The sequence below is a fragment of the Phalacrocorax carbo genome, chromosome 5, assembly GCF_963921805.1.
Source record: "Phalacrocorax carbo chromosome 5, bPhaCar2.1, whole genome shotgun sequence".
Lineage (NCBI taxonomy): Eukaryota > Metazoa > Chordata > Aves > Suliformes > Phalacrocoracidae > Phalacrocorax > Phalacrocorax carbo.
The window spans coordinates 22,386,335-22,406,625 of record NC_087517.1 but is presented as its reverse complement, the minus strand read 5'-3'; the positions used below and the strand labels follow the sequence as shown (position 1 = coordinate 22,406,625).

Here is a 20,291-nt window from a genome sequence, read left to right as displayed (position 1 = left end):
TCTACAGATCTGTTAAAAAACTGAGTAGAAATTTTATACATTCCCTTAAATATACCGGTCAAATGTTTTTCTATCAAACAACACCTCAGGTATCCAGAAAGCATGTAAATAAGCTTCACTGCTTTTAAAAGTCAGCAGGGGCTCGTGAGAGTAACAAAGCTAATCTGATTTTTTTTTCTCCAAGTTTTACAAAAGAGGAGTATGGGAAGCTGGACAGAGATGATAAAAAGCCAAATCATGCTCGGTTGCAGTCTTTGAAAATGAAAACCCTTAAGGGTAGAACATCATTAGAGCAACATAGTAGATATTTATGAAGCAAACAACATGCCATTATAAAACCGTAGAAGTTTATCTACTCAGTTCGCTGCCTTAATGCCAATAGTAGGCATGTGCAACAGCCTAAATAGTTTGGTCACACCTCTTCAGCCAGGCATAGATAATCTGGTGGAATTTGTAACACCTAAATAAAGATAAACAGGTATTTGAAAGTAACCAAAGCGATTGGAAGCAATTTTAAAGTCATGAATTTGCTAATAGAGAAGAATAAAACAGAGATGGAAAACAGCAAGTACATTTCTCTTGAGCTACAGCGAGTAAAAGACCAGTGCTGGAGTGAGCCCAGTGCTTTCAGAGAAGACCTACTGCATTTCACCTTGAGAGAAACGTGGCTACATAAAAGCGATTGGCTGCCAGGGCACTTTTGATCATACCAGACTATGACACAGCCACTGCTGAATTTAAAGTATCTAAAATGATAACCAAGACTTACATAAAAGTATTCCTCTCACTGTAACATGAAAACATCAATGGGTTTCTCAGGCTGAGAACTGTTAATCTGCTCTGTATAAGCTGTCATCAAGTATTTCTCCATTAGTATAGCCTACAATCATTCAAATAAATGGCAGTAGAAGGAGGCACATAAAAATATTACAAAATCCTTCCAAACGTTTTAAACAAAAAATTTTGCAATGCTAAAATACCTCGCAAGAATAGCTCAATGGACTGTTATTACAGAACGACTGCCATGCTGCCTGTTCTGCTATGGACTAGCACTCTCCCTGGAGCAGAGAACTTGGATGAAGGAATATAGAACAGGTTGCTACTTCTGCTGGAAAAAATGTTTTTATCTGGCAGAGTTTTATTTTCTTGATTAATAGCCCCTTTAATAGCAATGCTTGGCTACTTGAAATTTCATAACTGTAAAGGTAAGATTAAATGTAACATCACTTTTAAAGATTAAATGTATCCATGTTTTTACCATCCCTTTGTAGAATAAATTGAAAGTCCTCATAGATCTTACCAAAGTGATACTGTGAATTTATGAGGCAGCCTTGCTGTCATTGATATTTCATCACTTAACTCTTAGAAGAAACAGTACATCTACTAGCTACTATGCGTTCAATTCCATTCAAGTCACAGCAGAAGGTGACAGCAGAAGGTTTTTTTGGCTGATGCTATTTCCCCTTGAATATTTGATTACTCCAGGCTCTTCTTCCCTTGTACAGAAAAAACCCACATCATAGGAACAAGGAACAGAGTAAGACAAGCACTTCAACACCATTTTCTCAGTGAAGAATACCTGCAAGAGGTGGTGAATAGAAAGAATTCTATTTCCAGTTCACTGCACAGGTAATACAGGTATTCCTCAAGTCAAGAAAGATATGTGCTTAAAGCTTTCAATGTTTAGTCTCATTGTTCTTACCTTTCTTTTGATGTCAATGAATTGAGAAAACATTAAGGACCAGTAGAATGACAATTCAACTATGTAGTAATAATGAAGGTCAGGCATCAGTGGCTGAAAGATGGAGATGAGAAAAGGTTAATAGAGTCTAACTGACAGTACAGGCAGCTGAGGTCTATAGGAGACATGTTTAATCACAGGGGGATTATTGAATTATACATAAACATCCTATGTAAGAAAAATGATGATGGTTGCCTCTTTCAAATGTTGATGGCTCCAGAAAAATAAAGCTCCCCAACCTATCCTCCCCTTATGTTTTAATCTTGACAGTATTGTAATATTGTAACACCAAAAAATTATTATGTTGTCCATTTAGAACCTAGGACAAACTGAGTTTTGAGTACTCCTAAGTCTGTTTTGAAAGATCACTTGAAACATCTTGCTGTACATCACTAATGTGGGTTTAAAGCACAGCAAAAGAAACAGTGCTAGAGCAGATTAGAGAAAAGTAATGCCAGTATACAATCTCATCTGCTCAAGATGAAAATGTTGTGAGCTTTAAACGGGGCTCTTTCTAATATAAAAGCATACTTTTAAAGAACTTAACCATCTTCCAGGAACATGTTAAAATTTGGAAAGAATAAAATAAAATAAATTTATCCAGGCATCTTGTGATATACCAACAGGGTAACACAGATGTTTAAAAGTAAAAGAAATAAAAATTACAGGACACAGGGAATTATGCACAACTAAAACCAACTTGGGTTAACTTCAAAGAAGGTAACCGGTGGCACGCATAGGCTGTTTAGCCCCCAGCCTAAGAAGCCAGTCCTAGGAGCTACTCTAATTTCCATGCGATTGTGCCTCCCTGCTAGTCATGTCTTCCATCGCAGTGATAGAGAGGGGCACTGGTACAGGAGAAGCTCCTGAGGGATTAGATGAACCATCTCTAGAGCTGTTTGCACTGGCATGACCATGCACCCAGGCAGGGCGTGAGCTATTTCCACTGCCAAGAGGCATTTCAGTTGCCTTTTATTCCCATGCCCTTTTGCAGACCAGTTCTTTGCAGCAGAGAAACAGTCCTTAGGTGCCCACTGAATACTCTATGTGGGTTATTTAAATATAGACATATGCTTATGCTTTATGAAAAATGTGTACACTCAAAATCAATCTGTTAAAGCTATTTCTTGGGCCAATATAATCCTTTTCTGATTTAGTGAGACTGCCAGTAAGCTTTTAATTAGGTGTAATTAAAAAAAGGGAAGAGAACATGAGCGAGCAATGAACTGCAACTATTATACTCACTGGGGAAAATGCCCAGTAAAACAATTAAGATTGTAATCTGCTTTATTAACAATGGCATTACTATTTCTAAACATCTATATAATAATAACAACGAAGGGGGATTCTAAATATATCATGGCGTTCCTCCATGAAAGGATCAATAGTGTGTGTTTAACTTAGTTTAAATGTTAGGTTTCAGTTCTCCATAGACTTAACTTCAATAGGACTATACTGTGCTTACAGTAGAGTTGCCGCCATTTGACTGTATCTATAGTAAGTCCAGCTGGGTTTCTGCAATGCTGTGTTGAGTAACTTACGAAGGATTTGTAGCAAACAAGGGATTAGAAATTTTATCTAGTTCTGAAAAAAACCCCACAAACCAAATAGAAAACCCAGTACTTAATCCTGATTAGCACCCAGTAGACATTTTATCTCTGAGACAATGATTTTGATTGTGACTTTTATTCAGTGATTTGCTTTCTGTTGGGCCCTCTCTGCTAGTAGCCTGATTTTAGATGTAGTAAGTTTAGTTGTCACCCTCTGAAAGTTGTAACTAACTTTCTGAATGACCTCGTTTTTCTCATAAGTCTGGTAAATATGTTAAGATGCATGGTCTTATGTCATAAGTAAATCTCTTCTTGCATGTAATAACACAAAAATAGCAGAAAACGGGAATGAAAGGCACCAGTGACTGCAGGCATATCAATTCCGACAAATGATTGTTCCTAAAATCTCTGAGGGATGAAGATTCAATCTTCCCCCATCCAATTTCTGCTGCTGCTTCCTGATGTTATTCAGTTCACCCTTCAGTCCTTGGGTGGCATTTAAGGCATTATTTCTTCTGAGGCTAAATGACCAAATTCCTTCAACCTTTCTCAGATTAAGATTTCTGGTCATTCCTGCTGAACTATCTCCGCTGAACTATTCCCAACAAGTACACAACCTTCAAGAACAGTAACACCCAAACCTAAACACAGTTCTCTTGTTCAGCCTGTCCAGGGCGGTTCACTGTCACAGGGAATTCATGTGTCTTTCATACTTTCCGGTCTGGCAGTGAAGGCTTTTTCTTCCCCATCCCTGCCTTTTAGAAAAAAAATAAGGGAAAAACAAAAAAGAAAAAGCTACATGCCCTAAACAGGTTGGACTCCTTAAATTGCAAACTCTTTGCTTGAGCTTTTGGAATTCAATGTCAAGTATATTTGGATAGCAGCTAGTTTAATGTCTCAGTGATCCCTACTGAGACTGCAGGATGCTGAATTAAAAAAACAAACAAACAAACAAAAAACAAACAAACAAACAAAAACACAAAAAAACCAAACCAAGAAACATTTTAAAGAAGCTCAGGTTTAGAATCAGGATTCAGACTAATTAAAAAAGCTAGCAAAAGTTATCCTCAAAGGTTATGAAAAATTTTGAAGACTCTCTTACTAGGTCACGTTTGAAACATTTGTTACCTCTGATTTATAACAAAAGGAAAAATAATACTTCACACCTTCAATCCCTTGTTGCCTCCTGTTGCACAAAGGGTTTCCTTAAGGAAACAGGTGGCTCTTAGCTTTCCCAAAAGGGTTTCCAAAGTCCATTCCTAGCCAATATACATGATGATAATTTTTCCTTGAAAGGGCTACCTTACTGTTATTAATAATCCTCACAACATCCACGTTGAAAGTTACTTCTATCAGACCAAGAGGCAAAATGAGGCAGTGGTACAGCCAAGACAGAGTACAGGAGTTACCTTTTCTGAACAATACATTGAATCCTTTAGAGCAGGTTGACTGCTCTGTTTAAATACATCCTACCCTTCAACAACTATGTGCGGTAGCACAAACTAATAGAAAGCACAGGAGAGGTTTCTCAAAGCTATTTGGGTAAGCAAACTTTGGAAGCCACTGTTCAACCAGATAACAATAGATAAAATTTCTACCCTTTCCCTTTCACTTGTCCTGCTCTTTCTTCCCCTGGCAGAGATCAGTTTCCAGAGTTTTAAGGCTACAGTTAATCCTGGTGTTACTGCAGCACCTGCATGCCATTGAAGCAACTGTGCTGCTGTAAAAGATGGCTAGAACTTGGACCTAGATTATAATTAAATATTCCTGGAACTAGTTAAAACCTTAGCAGTGCAGTAGGAAATAAATATACTGTTATTATTCTTTTGAAGATTGTTCAAGGAAACCACATTTCAAGCTTGAGCAAAATTTTTGAGGACTGAAAGAGGGAATGAGTGCAGAGGGACACAACCTGAAAGGGCATTTTTACTTTAACGGTGACATTCTTCTCCTTAGTAAAGGAGATAAACCACTTCAGTCTTTTCTTTGAAGTTAAGCTGTATATTGTGACCTAGAATGGAGAAAAAGGCTGATGTTTTTGAATCCATGAAAATACAGACACTGCTGAAATTAAAGATTTGAAACCATTCTCAATTCTCTCATTAATTTTACCTTCTTTTATTGTAAGCTTCCATGAGGCCAGGACTGGATATCCTCTATTTAAGTACCTAAAGAAGATATCTACCTTCTCTTTTTAGTCTCCTCTTTGATCACACCAACTGCCAGGGATTAACTCTCACCCTGTATGCAGTATAAAAACTATGAGAACTATAGTGGCTTTTCCCAACCCACTAAATCCGAGGCTTTGCTAAAACTTCCAGTATCCTCAGAACTTAGTAAAAAATGACCATTCTACCAGCGTTGCAGATGTCTGCTTTCAAAGTTATATTTCCCAGATCTGTTTTCAGGTCCTGCGCTTCGTTTGAAAACAGGTGTGGCAGCTACATTCATCTTTCCCATCTTGAACTCAAGCAAGAAGGGGAGCATCTAGCAATGTTCTGAAATGCTGAGTAGCCCGTTCACACTAAAATATTGATGCAAAGCTCCCCCATAATAAAAACAGAGCTCTGCAGAGGTGTTATGTTTGGTTTTAGGCAGCACTGTAACTTTTACCTGATATGGATACCCATTCCAGCACTGTCTGGTATTCCAGAGCCAGGGTGTCTGAGAGAGAAAGGAAAAAAAAAAAGTCTGTACACACCATTCTGGGCAAAGTAAGTGTATATGGTTAATACAACTGAAGGACAAAAGTACAGGAATGGCTTAAAACTTGCAATTTTTGATGGAGGCTATGAAAACTGAATACAAGGAAGTTCCTCAAAGTTTCACAGCATGAATTACAGCAACCTGCCTGTTCACAGAGATATTTGGTTGGTGCACCATGACCTTATACAAATAGCTTTTGCAGGAGTGCAGGCTGAACATAATCAGCTTGTGCTCAGGTGGTCAGAACTTACATTACCTTCTCAATAGCATGTGAAATCTTGGCCCTAGGTTGCTCAAATATTTTAAAGAATGTCCCTTGTATGGGCTGTTACATATAAGCAACCTTCCATACAGGATCCCTCTTTTATCCCAGCCACATCAGCTCAAGATAGCAAATCATACCTTTAGCTTTCCTGGCTGAAGACATGACCGTCCAGAGATGACAGGTCTTGCTATCACACAGAAAATACCCTGATATCTTAGGGCAAGCAACATGAAAGGTGCCAGAGCAATTTTATTGTAGCATGCATGTACATACTCTTGCATTGCAATACCACAAGAGAGCCTTTTAAATCTTTTCTTGTAAGCAGGTTGTTTCTTTCAGAGTTCTTTAGTTTTTACCATCTTTTCTGTGCAACTAAATGGACTTGAGATGGAAAATACCACATGGGCATTTCTTCTACCCAACATACTCAACCTTTAAGTATTTCCAGATTGAGTAATAAGAACATGATTAAATCAACAGCTACTGAGCAGCCACACTTCCCTTTTTGTGAATGAGCAGGAACAACTTCTTTCAGATATGCGCATCTTGCAAAGCACAGCTGCATCTCAGGTTCAGGCAGCATCTTTGAGAACTTTTAGAGGACTTTGAGAAGCACATGTCTACAGTACAAGGACTCACTCACTGAGTGTCTCACTAGAAACATGAAAGAAAACTGTAGATTCAAGATTTTTGTGCAACTCCTTTACATAACCTTAACCACTCTACATCCAAGTATAAAGTGGGCAGAACACTATTAGTAGGTCTCCTGGATTAAGGCACGCGTACCCTTACAGCATTAAGTGCTTCCACTAGATTACATTTTTTTCAAACAAACCCTCTTTGCATGAGACAGAATTTTCTTGTTTTCACCATCAGGTGGAGCAGTTCAGCTCAGGCAAAGCATAACAACAAACTCATCCATAATACAATGGGTGAGTGTCAAACCAAATAAAACAAACACTAAGCAGAATGTTAAAGCCCCGGGCAGAGAACCAGGCTAGTAGAGTCTTTATAAAGTAGGAAGGATTTGCACCGTATCAAAAGACAGGATAAATGGTAGTCAGAATTATAGCCCAATTCCCAACTGATATTTAAGTTCTAATTGTGATTTGTCTTACAGAAGGTTCTTATGGCCTTTATTGGTTAACAGTGATGTAATATGATTACTAAAGGCTCTTCCTAGTTTTTTGAATGTGTCATTTACATGGCAAATAAGATAAAATAAAACTTGCACATTCATACCTCCAATGCTCCTGAAATGGAAAGGAATAATTCTTATAGTAACTGAGCCGTATACCAACATTTGAAGTAACAGAACTCCTAGAGTTTTTGATATGCCTCCCACAGGGATGCTGTAAGAATGATTAAAGTCCATCCAAACTTCTTCTCTCTATTAGGAATAATTATTTCATGCAAGTAATTTATTTGTTCAAACATCTCTACAGTAGTTACTGTGCTAAGTGAGTCCTCTTCATTTCACGCAACAGAAAAGGTCTTTGGAAAGAGCCACAGCCCCTCTGCAAGTGTTACTAATATATAGATTCTAAAGTATTTTTGTCTGACAGCTATCTAAATTAGAACCATCCAAATATTGTAGGATAATACATAGTTTTAGCCAGGTTTGAGAAGCTGCAACTGTCTTTCATATGAGATTCAACAAGAGATGAGAGATGCTCCCTACTCAATTATTTTGCTACTTAGATTACAGGTGCTAGCAAAAAATGTACTTTTTCCTCTTTCAAATATTATAACATCTTAAGGCTTCTTCAGAGAGATGCCTGCTGTAGGAGCTGTAGATACAAAGGTTTTTGTGAAATTAATATGCTGAATGCTGAATAAAATCGGCCTCACTGGAGGAACCCATAACCACAAAGCCTGAAAGGATACCACAAACTGACAAACAATATAATACATGCATTAAGCCTCAAAGACCAATACACTGCAGAACATCCGCCTCTTCTGAGCCACATAAGGCTCAGTAACCCATGCTGCCATCTCAGACAAAATGCTTCTGAGTAGCTGTTTGAAAACCTAATGGATCCTATGTGGGCAAGAGTGGCTAAGACAGCAGGGCGCCTATATACCACCTCCTTATCCCTCTTTCCTCCCCAGTCTCCCCTCCCCTTGACTTGCCTTGGCATCTTCAAGTTGACTCTAACAGTTGTAGCAGCAGGGGACTTCAGTTATGCTCGCCCTAGATGGTTTTAGGGAAGAGGTGGAGAAAGAGCTTGGTTTAAGCACAGCCTTCCCCTCTGACCTTCACAACAAACACAGTCCTAGACTGAACCTAACTTCTCTGTGTAGACCATGGTTATATTTGGAGTAAGAAGCATCTTGTTTAGTCCTCTCTGAACCTCACAACTGTAGGATATTCTGTGCAGGCTTCAGCAGGAAGGAGAGAATCCTAAAAATGCCCACACAGTCTGCAGTGTGACACGTAGACACACTGGTGAAGGCTGGATTAATCAGAAAGGACCTAATACTGGCATTCTTAGGGCTCAGCTGAGCCCTGCATGTGCTCACAGGATACGTCTGAGAACTTCCTTGCAGCAGGTAGGCTCACTACAGAGAAGTCCAGCTCTTCCTGAAAAGTCCCATGATGGACAAGGAGAAAAGGACTTGGCTTTGCAACAGATCTTCTCTGATGAACATAAAAAGTGTGCTACTGTTCCTGCTGCCTGTTGATTACCCAGATATCCATTTTAGTTCTTGTTCTCAATATATAATCTCTGAGGAAGGGAGGAACCTGAGGGGACTGGACAAGAGAGGAAATGCAAAGACCCTAATAACAAAAAGGCATCCTTAAGCTGGAAATAGAACACTAAAAACTTCAGCAGCAATTAGGCACAAAGCACCAGCCCTACAATGCTGACACCTTACAGAACATAAAGGAGCTTGGTGCAGTGCCTAATCAGTGCAGTATGAATGACAGAGGAGGATGATAAACAGCTGTTGAATCTGCTGTCATTTAAGGTATTAAGGAACAAACCTCTTATTTTTGTCTCCCTACAGGAATATCTCTCAAAAGCTCCATGAAACCTCTCTCCAGCTTGTGATTAAAGGATGTAATTTTAAAGAACTCTTTCAGAAATGAACTTCTCTTAAGACAAGGGAATGACTGAGGATTGGGGGGGGGGGGGGGGAAGAAAAAGGAAAAATTATCTGAGGTGTCTACATGCTTAGCCAGAAGCCTCTGGTTGTTTTGCATCCATTGTCCCGTTCACTTATCCTTAGAGAAAGTTTCTAATTGCACCCTGGCTTTCAAAAGCCCCAAAGCAATGAAAATCTGCATGTCTTGCTCAAAGTGCTGCTAGTACCTAGTATGTGAAAGGTCAGTTTTTATAATAAATGGAGGAAAAAAAAGTAGTACAATAAAAAACCTTCCTGTTCCCTAGGCAGCTGATTTGGCTCAAAGGAATTTTTGTGTGTATTTTATCAGGGAGGCAATAGATCACCTGATGAAGTATTAGTTTAAAATAGCAAGTTAAGTTTTCATTCATTGTACAGTAATAAAAATAACCAAGAATACTCCTCTCATCCATATGTACCCAGCAGAAGCCACTGAGTATAGGGAACACACAAAGGCCACAGGCTAGGTTCTCAAAGAGACAGACGAGAACTGTACATGTCATGAGCCAGTACTTTCCCATCCTGTCAGCAAGCCGGCCATCAGATGTGTGCATATCAAGCATGTCACGGGTGTAGGTGAATTCCATACACATTTTATAGAATCAGCTTCTGTCTGTAACTTTAAATGTATATACACATAGCTCACATAAATTTGCAAAATAACTGCTTCTGGGCAGCTAAAGTTACTTCCACAGTTTGTCTCACTGCAAGCTGCTCTATCAGCAACTGAGTCATTTTTCCTTGTACCCAGCACAACTAGAAACCCCAATATGCAAGTTGTACCCATAAGCACTGGTGTTGCTTTGCTCTTGGAAGTACGAGCCTATAGATAATTAAGAGTTGTGGAAAAAATGAATGCACCGCTCCTGGCACTCATTTTTTTCTTTTTGTAGTCCATAAACTTGAAACAAGTAACATATTGAAGAAACACTTCCAGAAGTACATCAGTAAGCCTCATGACAGCAAAACCCAGCTCTCCGCTGAGCAGCTTTGGAGCTGCTAGCAATTTGGACTATTGGATAGAGCTGTTACACATCTGATTTACTCTTGACCACATGGGCATGTTGTAACTCCCAAAGGGGTCCTTCCTAAATTCTGAGATAATTAAGAAAAAACCTTCTGACTTTTCCAGCTGATAAAGAAATACAATCTGCCTGCTGTTTTTATCAGAATACAGCATGTAAAAATCCAGGAACGTCATGACAGAATCCCCACATCTCACAAAAGCCTATTTATGCTCAAAAACACATTTCAAACCAAAATGAGACACCCTTAGTCCAAAAAAAGATTTTAAATTGCTTTTGAAATTAGAAAACTTTTGACCCTGTAAAACAAAACCAGCACAATACAGAAATCCTGAGCATTCACTGTGTATATGCTCACTATGCAATCTCAAAAGGCCAAGATTTTATCTGGCTTGGTTAATGTGTTTGGATACAGCTTTATATAATTTGTCTCTGACAGCTACAAGCAATATTAAGTGGAACAGAAATTAACACTATTAACTAAAGTCAAGATAATACATACTTTTGGCAAAGTTCTACCCACCTCATTTATTTTGGGATGATAGAGGCAAAGATGTCTCATGGCATTTGTATTTATCAAGCTAGAGCAGGCCCTTGCTCTTCATGGAAACAAATGGTACAACTGAGGCCCAAAGATCTCCTCTTGATTGGCATTTACTTAGGCCCCCAAAATCTGCAAGAAATTTGCTTTTACCCCTAGACATAACATTCACTGTCTGATACACACATATGAAAATGACATATATGCATACTCTTTTCCTCAACAGCAGCTGCCTTCTCCCACCGCAAGCAGAACAGCATCTCCTGCTCGTGTGGACCAACACCTCACCATATTCTGAGCTTTACAGCTTAGATAAGAGTGCAATTGTAACAGCAGGGGAGGAGGAGACTACAATCTTTCTGTTGACTGCAAAATATAGAAATATTTAATACTTTCCACCTGTTTTTTATAATCCAGGAGCTCAAAGTTACAGGCTTTTAGTGAATGGCACCTTTCATAACATCAGCAGAAGGACAATTACTCAAAATTAACAGCTGTTTTGGGGTGTTGGGTTTGGGGGAAATCCTTCTGCATTTGATCTACGTTCACTTTTTTCCCAATTATGGCTAGGGATTATAGCAATTTTTTTTCAATATATTAATAAGCATTCCTCTTGCATATCACTTGGTTGAATAAGCACTTGCTTAGAGGGGATATACTTAAATTGGTTGCTTTCTTTTTCTTTCTGCAACACCTGCATCCTCTTGGCATGGTATGTTGAATTGCTGCTGACATTGGCGAGAAAGTCAGATTACCAGGCAGCACAAAAAGTATCCTTCTGTAGTTTCCCATGCTGGGTGGCTCTATGGTAAAAATGACTTCGCCCATTTATGGTAAAACCAAGAGATTTTTCAATAAACCTCTTAGAGGCAAACTGAACAGTGATCCTGGGTTTCCACCCCCATCAACTTGGCTCAATGAGGTTCAGTACATGTGTAGAATACTGCAGCCTTTCCCTCTTAAAGAGAGTATATATCCATGAAAACATTTGCTTCTGCGTATAATGTACAAACAAAGACACTTTTCCCCCTCTTACCTACAGAAAAATTCCTTGGTATTAATCGTTGTAAAACAAGTCACAGAAAGTGACTTTTCTTTATGCACAAATATCAATATTTTGCAGCATTTTTCTCTCCAGCAGAAAGAAAATCAAATTCCTCCTCATTTTTCTCAATTTTTTAGAATAAGATTTATAAAGGAAAAACCAGAATGTTCTGAGTCAGCTTTTCAAAGTTTCTATCATCTTCCACTAAGTTTGCCTGGCCTCCAAGGACTTCAGATTTATGATGTCTTGGAAACTTTCTCTGATTACCTAGAAACGTGGGGTTTTTTCCTGTTATCCTCTGAAAAATTACCCTGGATAAGACAGGATCTGAACCATGTTAACATCATCCCTTGCTATTGTATTTGTTTTGCTACCACTTAAGCTTTTCTCATACTAAAGTCTGACTAATTTAAAAAATACATCAGACAGTTTCCAGTCTCCACTGACCACCTGTGACAGGCATGGAGGGCACAACCCTAGCAGCCAATGATATCAACAGCACTGGCGAGTACTGTTTATGGGTGGATGAGCTGCAAGCACCAGCGTTTAGTCACCTACACATGAAAATTAAGTATACTTCCCTTTGCCCACTAAGTCACTAAGCTCTGACCAAACACCATGCTGGGAACAAAGGGAACTCAAAATCATGGCTACTAGTTTGCATCAACTTCTGTGTATTTTTATCTCCAGTGACTGGTGATTTGGTTTGGGATGCAGTTGCTTCTCACACGAGGAATAGCATTTTCATAAATTCTTCACAGACCCAAGCAGTCGTTCATATTTCTTGGCACAAATGACAACAAAAGCGAAGACAATGTGACACACTGCCAATGAACCTTCTGAGTTTCTCTTCTCATATGTTGTGACAAAGCAAGTTGTTACAAGTTTCTGCAGAACTGTTTTTTTCTCTAAAGCTCAGTGATTTGTGTCTGCAGAAAAAAGGTGTTAAGGGGAAAAATGTTTTTGCAATGAAGAGCACTAAGCTTTTCCTCTCAGCAATCTGCACTGCTGATTTCTAAACATTAATTAAAAATGATACTTCTACTAATCGGAAACCATAAAATATACGGAAGGACACATAGAAGGCCAAGATTAACAACAATCACTGGAAGATGCACTTGACATTTCAAATGCAAAAATATGTGTGTGCACAAAAATATTTTTAGAAAAAAAATGAATTCAAGTCTGTATTTATTTATACAAAATGATCTTCAGAGCAGCAGAGTAAGCTCCATGCACCACATATACCCACTTCTCCCTTTAAAAATATGATGTACAGAGATCTGGTGTTTATGTCTTGTGCTGATAAACGCATTAATTTCAGCTTCCAAATCGCGTGGAAAATGAAGATGGCAAAAGGAACAGACAATCCTAGAGAATCTGGGTAAGTCCTAACATTGAGGCATCTCACGGATTGAACAAAAGTGAAGAACAGTCCAGCTGGAGAAGCTGGCGGCCGTAGCATCTCCTGCCCCTGCTCTGACCAGCCACCTCTTTTACCAGGCCCAGCCATCAAAATTTTTGGTCTCATGTGCACACCTTCTTCCTCTGACACTTCCCCTGCTAGTTGCTTTGTACTAAGCAAAACTTTTTAAAACTTTTGCCTTCATGTGTAATGGCAACACTTTCAAGGGGTGTTCTGTCATGAGCAAGTTGGGCTGCCAGTGGTGCTATGACAGTTTAGAGCAGCTGAAGGTCTATATAAATATTGCAGAGAATATTGCAGAAGACAGGCTAAGGTTCCTATTCATTTGCAGGTAACAGGTCTCCCAGCAACACTACTCAACATATTTTGTAGTCACTCTGTCTGCACAGAAACAAGAGTGCATAAAAAGGAGTGGACACATTCATCCGAGCATTCCAGATGCACAATAATGTTTTGGTGAAGCAAAGCAGCTGTAAACCTGCTAGCTTTACAGCTGCCTTGTATTTTTTGATCACAGAGCCAGACCACATCAGTTAGCCTAAAATTTGCATATTTATAAATTTATTTTATTAAAACAGATAATACACAAGTGTAGGTCTGGAATTAGTTTGTAAAGAGAGAGTGCTGAGGTTTACACTTAGCAAACCATACCTTGGTAGGAGGGTGATCTGTATAAAATTATACCTTTAAGAGACTAGCAAAAATCCCAAGAGCAAATTATTTAAAAAAATAAATAGGGCAGTTCACCCCCATAGATCACTGCAGAGCTGTGTGATTTCAAAGTACTCCTGTTTTCCTACAGGATGCAGCTTCAGCAAAGCTCCAAGATTTCCAGCACTCTGTGCTCTGATGCTACAGTTACTCAAAGGCATACAGGGAAGTGATTAATAATTAAACTCATCATTAGGTATCTACTTTCTGTAATTACAGCTCCTATTTGTGGCTGTTCTGCCAGAAAAGTCCATCTGCCTGACTTTGGCCAGCCGCTGACTTCCATGCTATGTGCTGATGGGAAGTGTTTACTGTGACCTTTATCGTACTCCTGACACTGACTTTTGGAAATCCCCAGGGATTTCCAAATCCCCTTTCCTTTGCAGGATTCACTGTGTGTCGTAAGGCTTGCTTCCCTGACATATAACATGCTCCATCACTGCATGCAGCCCACAAAGGGAGACAGAGTCAATTCTTAATATTACCAAAACAACAACTCCTTACTAAGTGAGCACCGAGGTACCATTTCATGCACAAACCCAGATGTTTAAGATTGTGGTATTTATGAGCCTACACTGCCTACTAGAAAAGAGTTGTATAGAGAGAAACCAAACAAAAGCCCCTCCACCTTCCACTCCTCCAACTGTGGTGTTTTGCTGCACCTTTGTAGAGGCACATTGCAGCAAAGTCTCAAAATAATTCCTGACAGTCTGAAAATTAGAAAGTTATTGCAACTGCAGAATTTTTAACAGGAAATACAGGATTTCTCTAGTTCACAGGGTGAAGATTTACCCCCACAGAGGCAAGAGTGTGTTTTAATCACATGGTGCCATTACAGGCAGCTGCTGAGAAAGCCTTTTGGCAGTGAACTCCTCACTCAGCGCTGCCACTAAAACCTTGACAGAAGAGCTGACTGCTTCTAAACGCAGAGACACCACCAAGTCCCACCTGATGACCAAGCGAGCAGAGCTCCTTCCAGACAGGTTGCTGGAACAGGCAGACCAAAAGCACCCCGCCTCCAACCACACCAGTAGACAGGGGTCCATTGCTAAGCACTTCAGTCACTGGGCACAGCTAAAATGAGGCACAACCCTAAGCAACAAGTAAGGGCAGAATAAAGTAGCCTCTTCCCCTCCCACTCCTGCAACTGTTGTATTTTCCTGAGGTTAGTGCATATGTACTGCATAAGGGCACTTCACCCGTGGGGCTGCAGGTGTCTTCGCTTCTGAGCTGCTACTTGGTGTATTTAATAATGCCACAACTACTAAGTACTGCCTAGAAAAAGCCCAGTGAGAAAATCTCTCTCACATTGTATTCTTCTCTAATAGAGTGAGAGTGTGGAGAAATGTTAATTAATTCTAATATAAAAACACAGTTTGCAAGGAATTCTTTCCTGCTCAGTTCTGAGTCACTGGCCATGATAACGTTTATTTCACTACAGCAAAGGAATACAGCCAAAATAATTTCCCAAACGTTTAAAAATGTCTAAGCTTACATAAAATTTTACATCCATTTCCTCTTTGTTTTTCACCTTCCCCTCCTGCTGAGGAAAAGCACAGATACAAACCTTTTGTTGTTTCCATTTGTCACCCTCCTGGTGGGTCTATTCAGATATAACTTGTGTTTTTCTGCAACTGATCCATTAAAACAACTAGCAGTAAGAGTGGCTGGTAGAAATGAGCAGAGGAACTGTGCTTAACATTTTATAACTGCTCAATGTGCTTAAAGTTTTAATATAAAACCATAAACAGTAAATTTTAGGCACAGCAAAAACCTAGAGTAACTGGGCAAGAGAGTTTGCTCTCCCTCAGTTTCTTGAGTCTACAAATCTTGGGGATGGGATGAGACAACAACAAACAAAAACCAAAAATCCCTGGTGAAACTCCTTAAGTCATGTGAGATAACAGCAGTTAAAAAACAGAAGCAAAACTCTGCATTAAATCTGAACTTAAAGCAGTACGTCCCCTTGCTAACTTCTATCATTGTTCAATAGCCAGTAGCCGAGACCATTAATAGGCAGGAGAAATGAGAAAGCTCTGAGAGATTCAATGGGGTAACACTGGAAGGGAATATAATACAAAACCCCCCCCATGCTTACCGATATTATACTTATTTAACTGGCAAACTTCTTCTCTCTACTACTTTAAGGGTAAAGTGAAGCAGCTTTCTGACTCAAAGCTCTTATCACGTAAAAATATGTGTTGTTCCAAAGGTTATACTAGCTTAAATGAGGATACAGCTATCCTGCTCCAAGTCACTGCCTCAACAGAGAGTTCAACTCAATAATGGCAACTCAAAGCATGAGTGAAATTATTAATAACCTGCTCTTATATCCAGATGTGTACTCTTTGCTCAGGTTTAATTAGCTGTGGAAAATAGGATTGCTTCATTCATCTGAATAGCAAAATATGAAAAGCTCCTGGCAATAGAGGAGTGCTGTGCTAAATACTTTGCTACAGTACGAATGAGCCACCTTAGTTTCCAGATGAATTAAAACTATTTTTATCATAAAATTGCCCAAATAAAACACTTCAGGAAGTATTTTCTCCAGAGCTGACATTTTTATGTATAGGACACTGAAAAATTTGTATCTTTCAGAAAGCTGGACTGCCAAGAAGATGAATACAGTGCTGAAGTCAAAATTGTCAACCAGTCCACAGGGGGAAGCAAGGTCTGGCAGCCCCTCTTTCACCAGCCAGAGCAATGGTGTAATGTACAAGTAGTAAAGGTGCTTATATGGCTCAGTACCAGCTTAACTCTCCAAATTGCTGATTACAGAGCATTTACTTATTACTCTGATGTTATTAAATACCTCCAGCTGGATTTCAAGCAGATAAAGTGAAACTCAATGCTAGATATATTTTTTAAATTAGTGTGTTGCTTTTCCTCCCCATGCTTACGTCAAGTGTGTCCCCACTGACTGCATTTGAATGTCCTGTTGCCACCAGTGTCCTATTACTGAATTAGGAATATCATTGATATTCTCCTTCTGCTTGTTTCTTTCAAAAACCTTGTTTCCTTTCAGCCTCAAATTCTGCCAGCCGGCTTAGCTTTGTTCTCTTTTGCCTGACCCAGTTATTATCTTAACTTCAAACAGCTTACACAATAAATTATTTCCTATGCTGACTGGCCTTCTTTTATGAATCCTCATTGTCCAAAATGCATTCATGTTCCTTGTTGATGTACATTGAAGTGCTGGAGTAATTTAAAATTAAATTCCTCCACTGACTTTGATCTTTCTAACAGCATGACTCATGATTTGTATCTCAGACATCTAAAGCACTCTATTAATCTCTCTTAAATGCCCTCAAAATTTTTTATGCCCTTTTGAAGAGATATGTGAAGCAAATTCCTTTTCCATTAGATGGAATCTAACTTTGGTCTTACTGGAAACCATTTCCACTCATATTTATTTAAAAATGCAATATGGCATTTCCCCTTTTTCACAACAGCATCCTTCAGGAGACTCTGGCACAAGTGCTCTTTCCTGCTTGCACAGTGAGTTAGAAATTGTTTTATTTAGCACCTCATCCCTACTTTCACAGAAAGGAATAAGAGTATGATTGGATTTTAACATCCAAAATTATTTTAACTTAACATTTTTCATCACTTGCAGATACTCCGCAATTTGTTTTCCAACTAAAAAAAAAATAATAAAGAAAAACAGAAAAAACAGAGTCCAAATCAATTTTACAGCAAGTACAATCTGCCAAAGGCAGGCTTAATTTCCTCCCTGAATGGCATACACACCACATTATCCTTCTGTTAATAGCAGAGTAAAATATCAAATATCAGCATTGTGTTAGAAGGGCTTCAGAGTGGCCTCTAACGTTCTTCATTTAAATAAGACTGTTTATACAGTATCAGGCAGATAAGCTCACTGAACAAAAGTAATTACAAGGTTTCAGTAACAGATAATATTAACAACCCTTCAGGTATAGCACGGGAAGGAAATATCACAACAGATGCAGACTAGACTGGAAAAAGTGCCCAACTGAATGCCTGCTTCAAATAACTCAATGAAGGAAACAGAAAGCAGCAGCAAGGGCTCTGAAGGCAAACCTCCAATTTCGAGTTCTTGCTACATTACTCTTTTCTAGAGTCTGTTCTGGTTCAAACCAAGGTGGTAGATATTTCACAAATTTATGCTTTGATATCTCATCTTTAAAACCAGAAAAATTTAGCCTGGTTTAAGTAGTCACATTCTGAGAGTCAGATGGTCAGATGTATTCCGATCAGTGTTATTCCAAGATGCTGTGTTTCTTGTATTACTCCGTTCTGCAAAATATCCAGAAGCATTAGCTTCATGAAAAAGTAGGTGCAGCAGGTATGGCAAGAGGAGATGGAAATGATAGATGAAATACTGACCATTCTGATAGAGCTCATTTTTTTTCTGCTCCAAATGGTCTAAGTATTAACAGGCAATGAGTTCTGCGAATAGCTTTCCAACAGCTGAGAAATTTCTACAACAGAGTCAAGTCTGTTCTACTGCTAAAAAAGACTGAAAACTGTCTAGGGCATTGGGTATTTTCTATACAGCAGTTTTATTTTTCAGTTTGGCAGCTGCTGATGTTTTGCAGTACATTTTTTTGAATACAGTTTAGATCTACCAAAATGGATTTCTACCTGTGATGAATGTTTATAGTAACATTAATCCAAAAAGTTTAAAAAGCCACAGCTACCAATTGCTGCCTTGAGGAACTCTGCTATTACAGGTGATCGTTGGTGTAGGATAGCTTCCAATGGGAACAGTTGTTGCCAGTACTTCAAGCATGAATGATGTCCTCTTATGTTTCCCATACAGTATGGAGGAAAAAATAAATCTATTACTTATTTCTAATGACAGTAGTTGCCAAGACTGCTCATGAAGGATGTTCACTATGCACTGCAGAAGATTTGCGTGAAGAATTTGAAACTATTTCTGCATTCAAACTTTTTCGTTATTTCCTCTAGAACTATATAATTAATATTCTAACTAAAACCCCACTTAAACTGCAGCATTTTGTTTTGAAATTATGAAATGGCAATTTCATGATCCTGAGCCAAATGAAAATCCAGAAGTCCAAGTAAACACACTTGACACCTCTGTATCTGTCGGTTTCAGAAATCATGTGTTGCCCAGGGATGAGTAGCAAGGGATCAGTCCAGCTAGAGCAGGGGGGAAGACCCTATACAGGAATCCCATGAGAGCAATCTCAAAGTCCAAGGGCTTTTATTCAACAGGATATTTCTGAAATATCGTACGTGTAAAACACAGGGCTTTTAGGAAGCACATTATCAGCACTATGCTTTTGGTTATGCTTATATATGCTATAAGAATATATATTTACATTTATTTACCTGGAACCTAATTTGCAACAATGCATGAGCCCTGGAGCAGAACATTTACAGCCCAGTCACTGCATATTTCATTTCAAACAGGATAATTTTCAAAATTATTTCCCACTTATTTCTTCATGTCTCAATCTAATACCAACTAAAGGAGTAACATAAGCTTGTTTGAAAGCACAGTCAGGGATCTTCTCTATTAGCAGCTTCATTCCACTGCAGACCTTGCAGTATCATGATTTAGTGTGCGCGGTAACTGCAAATACAGCACAGCTTCCTAAGTAAGCAAAGCAGTTAAAATGCCAACTTTGAAACTCGTCATCAAGCTAGAAAGGATCCTTTTCAGCAATATCTAACAGAATCAGTGACATTAGGAAAGGAAAACCATTCATGGTCATGAATCTCTGAACAGCTCTTTGCAGATGCAGTCACCTTTGCTACAACATAACTGCTCTCTCATGAAACTGGTGGGATGACTTCATAAGCATTCTTAAAAATCACAGTTCAATACAACACTGCAACCCAGCACGAGGCTTTTGAAAGAGCTACCATATACATCTCCCGTAGTGTGACTACAGTGAAGAGTCACTGGACAACTAAGAAAGACCAGTTGGCTTCAAAGCAGCTGCACCCTGGCTTGCTTCCCCAGCATCTCCAGAGCCGATCAATCTCAATCTTGGCTGCCCTCTGTCTTACTGAACTGCCAGGCAACAGGGCATGGTATCAGTAAGGCAGAGCCAGAAGCGTCTCATTCTCACTATCACTTTGGAAATTGCAATGTACAAAGGTAAAACTCCTTACTTATTCTCTTCATATTTTAGAGG

The 20,291-nt window shown here is 39.0% G+C and overlaps 1 protein-coding gene across 2 annotated transcripts in view; it reads right to left on the bottom strand.

Annotated features, from left to right (window-relative positions):
• The window catches only part of CERS6 (ceramide synthase 6), a 128,522-nt gene that overhangs the window by 31,878 nt on the left and 76,353 nt on the right, over positions 1–20,291 (bottom strand). For both annotated transcript variants that reach the window (XM_064451517.1, XM_064451516.1), the window contains exons 5-6: positions 5,905–5,955; positions 1,703–1,795 (exon numbers count right to left, since the gene is read on the bottom strand). In XM_064451517.1, the coding sequence (XP_064307587.1) occupies positions 1,703–1,795; positions 5,905–5,955 (144 nt within the window). The remainder of the gene's footprint in view (positions 1–1,702; positions 1,796–5,904; positions 5,956–20,291) is intronic.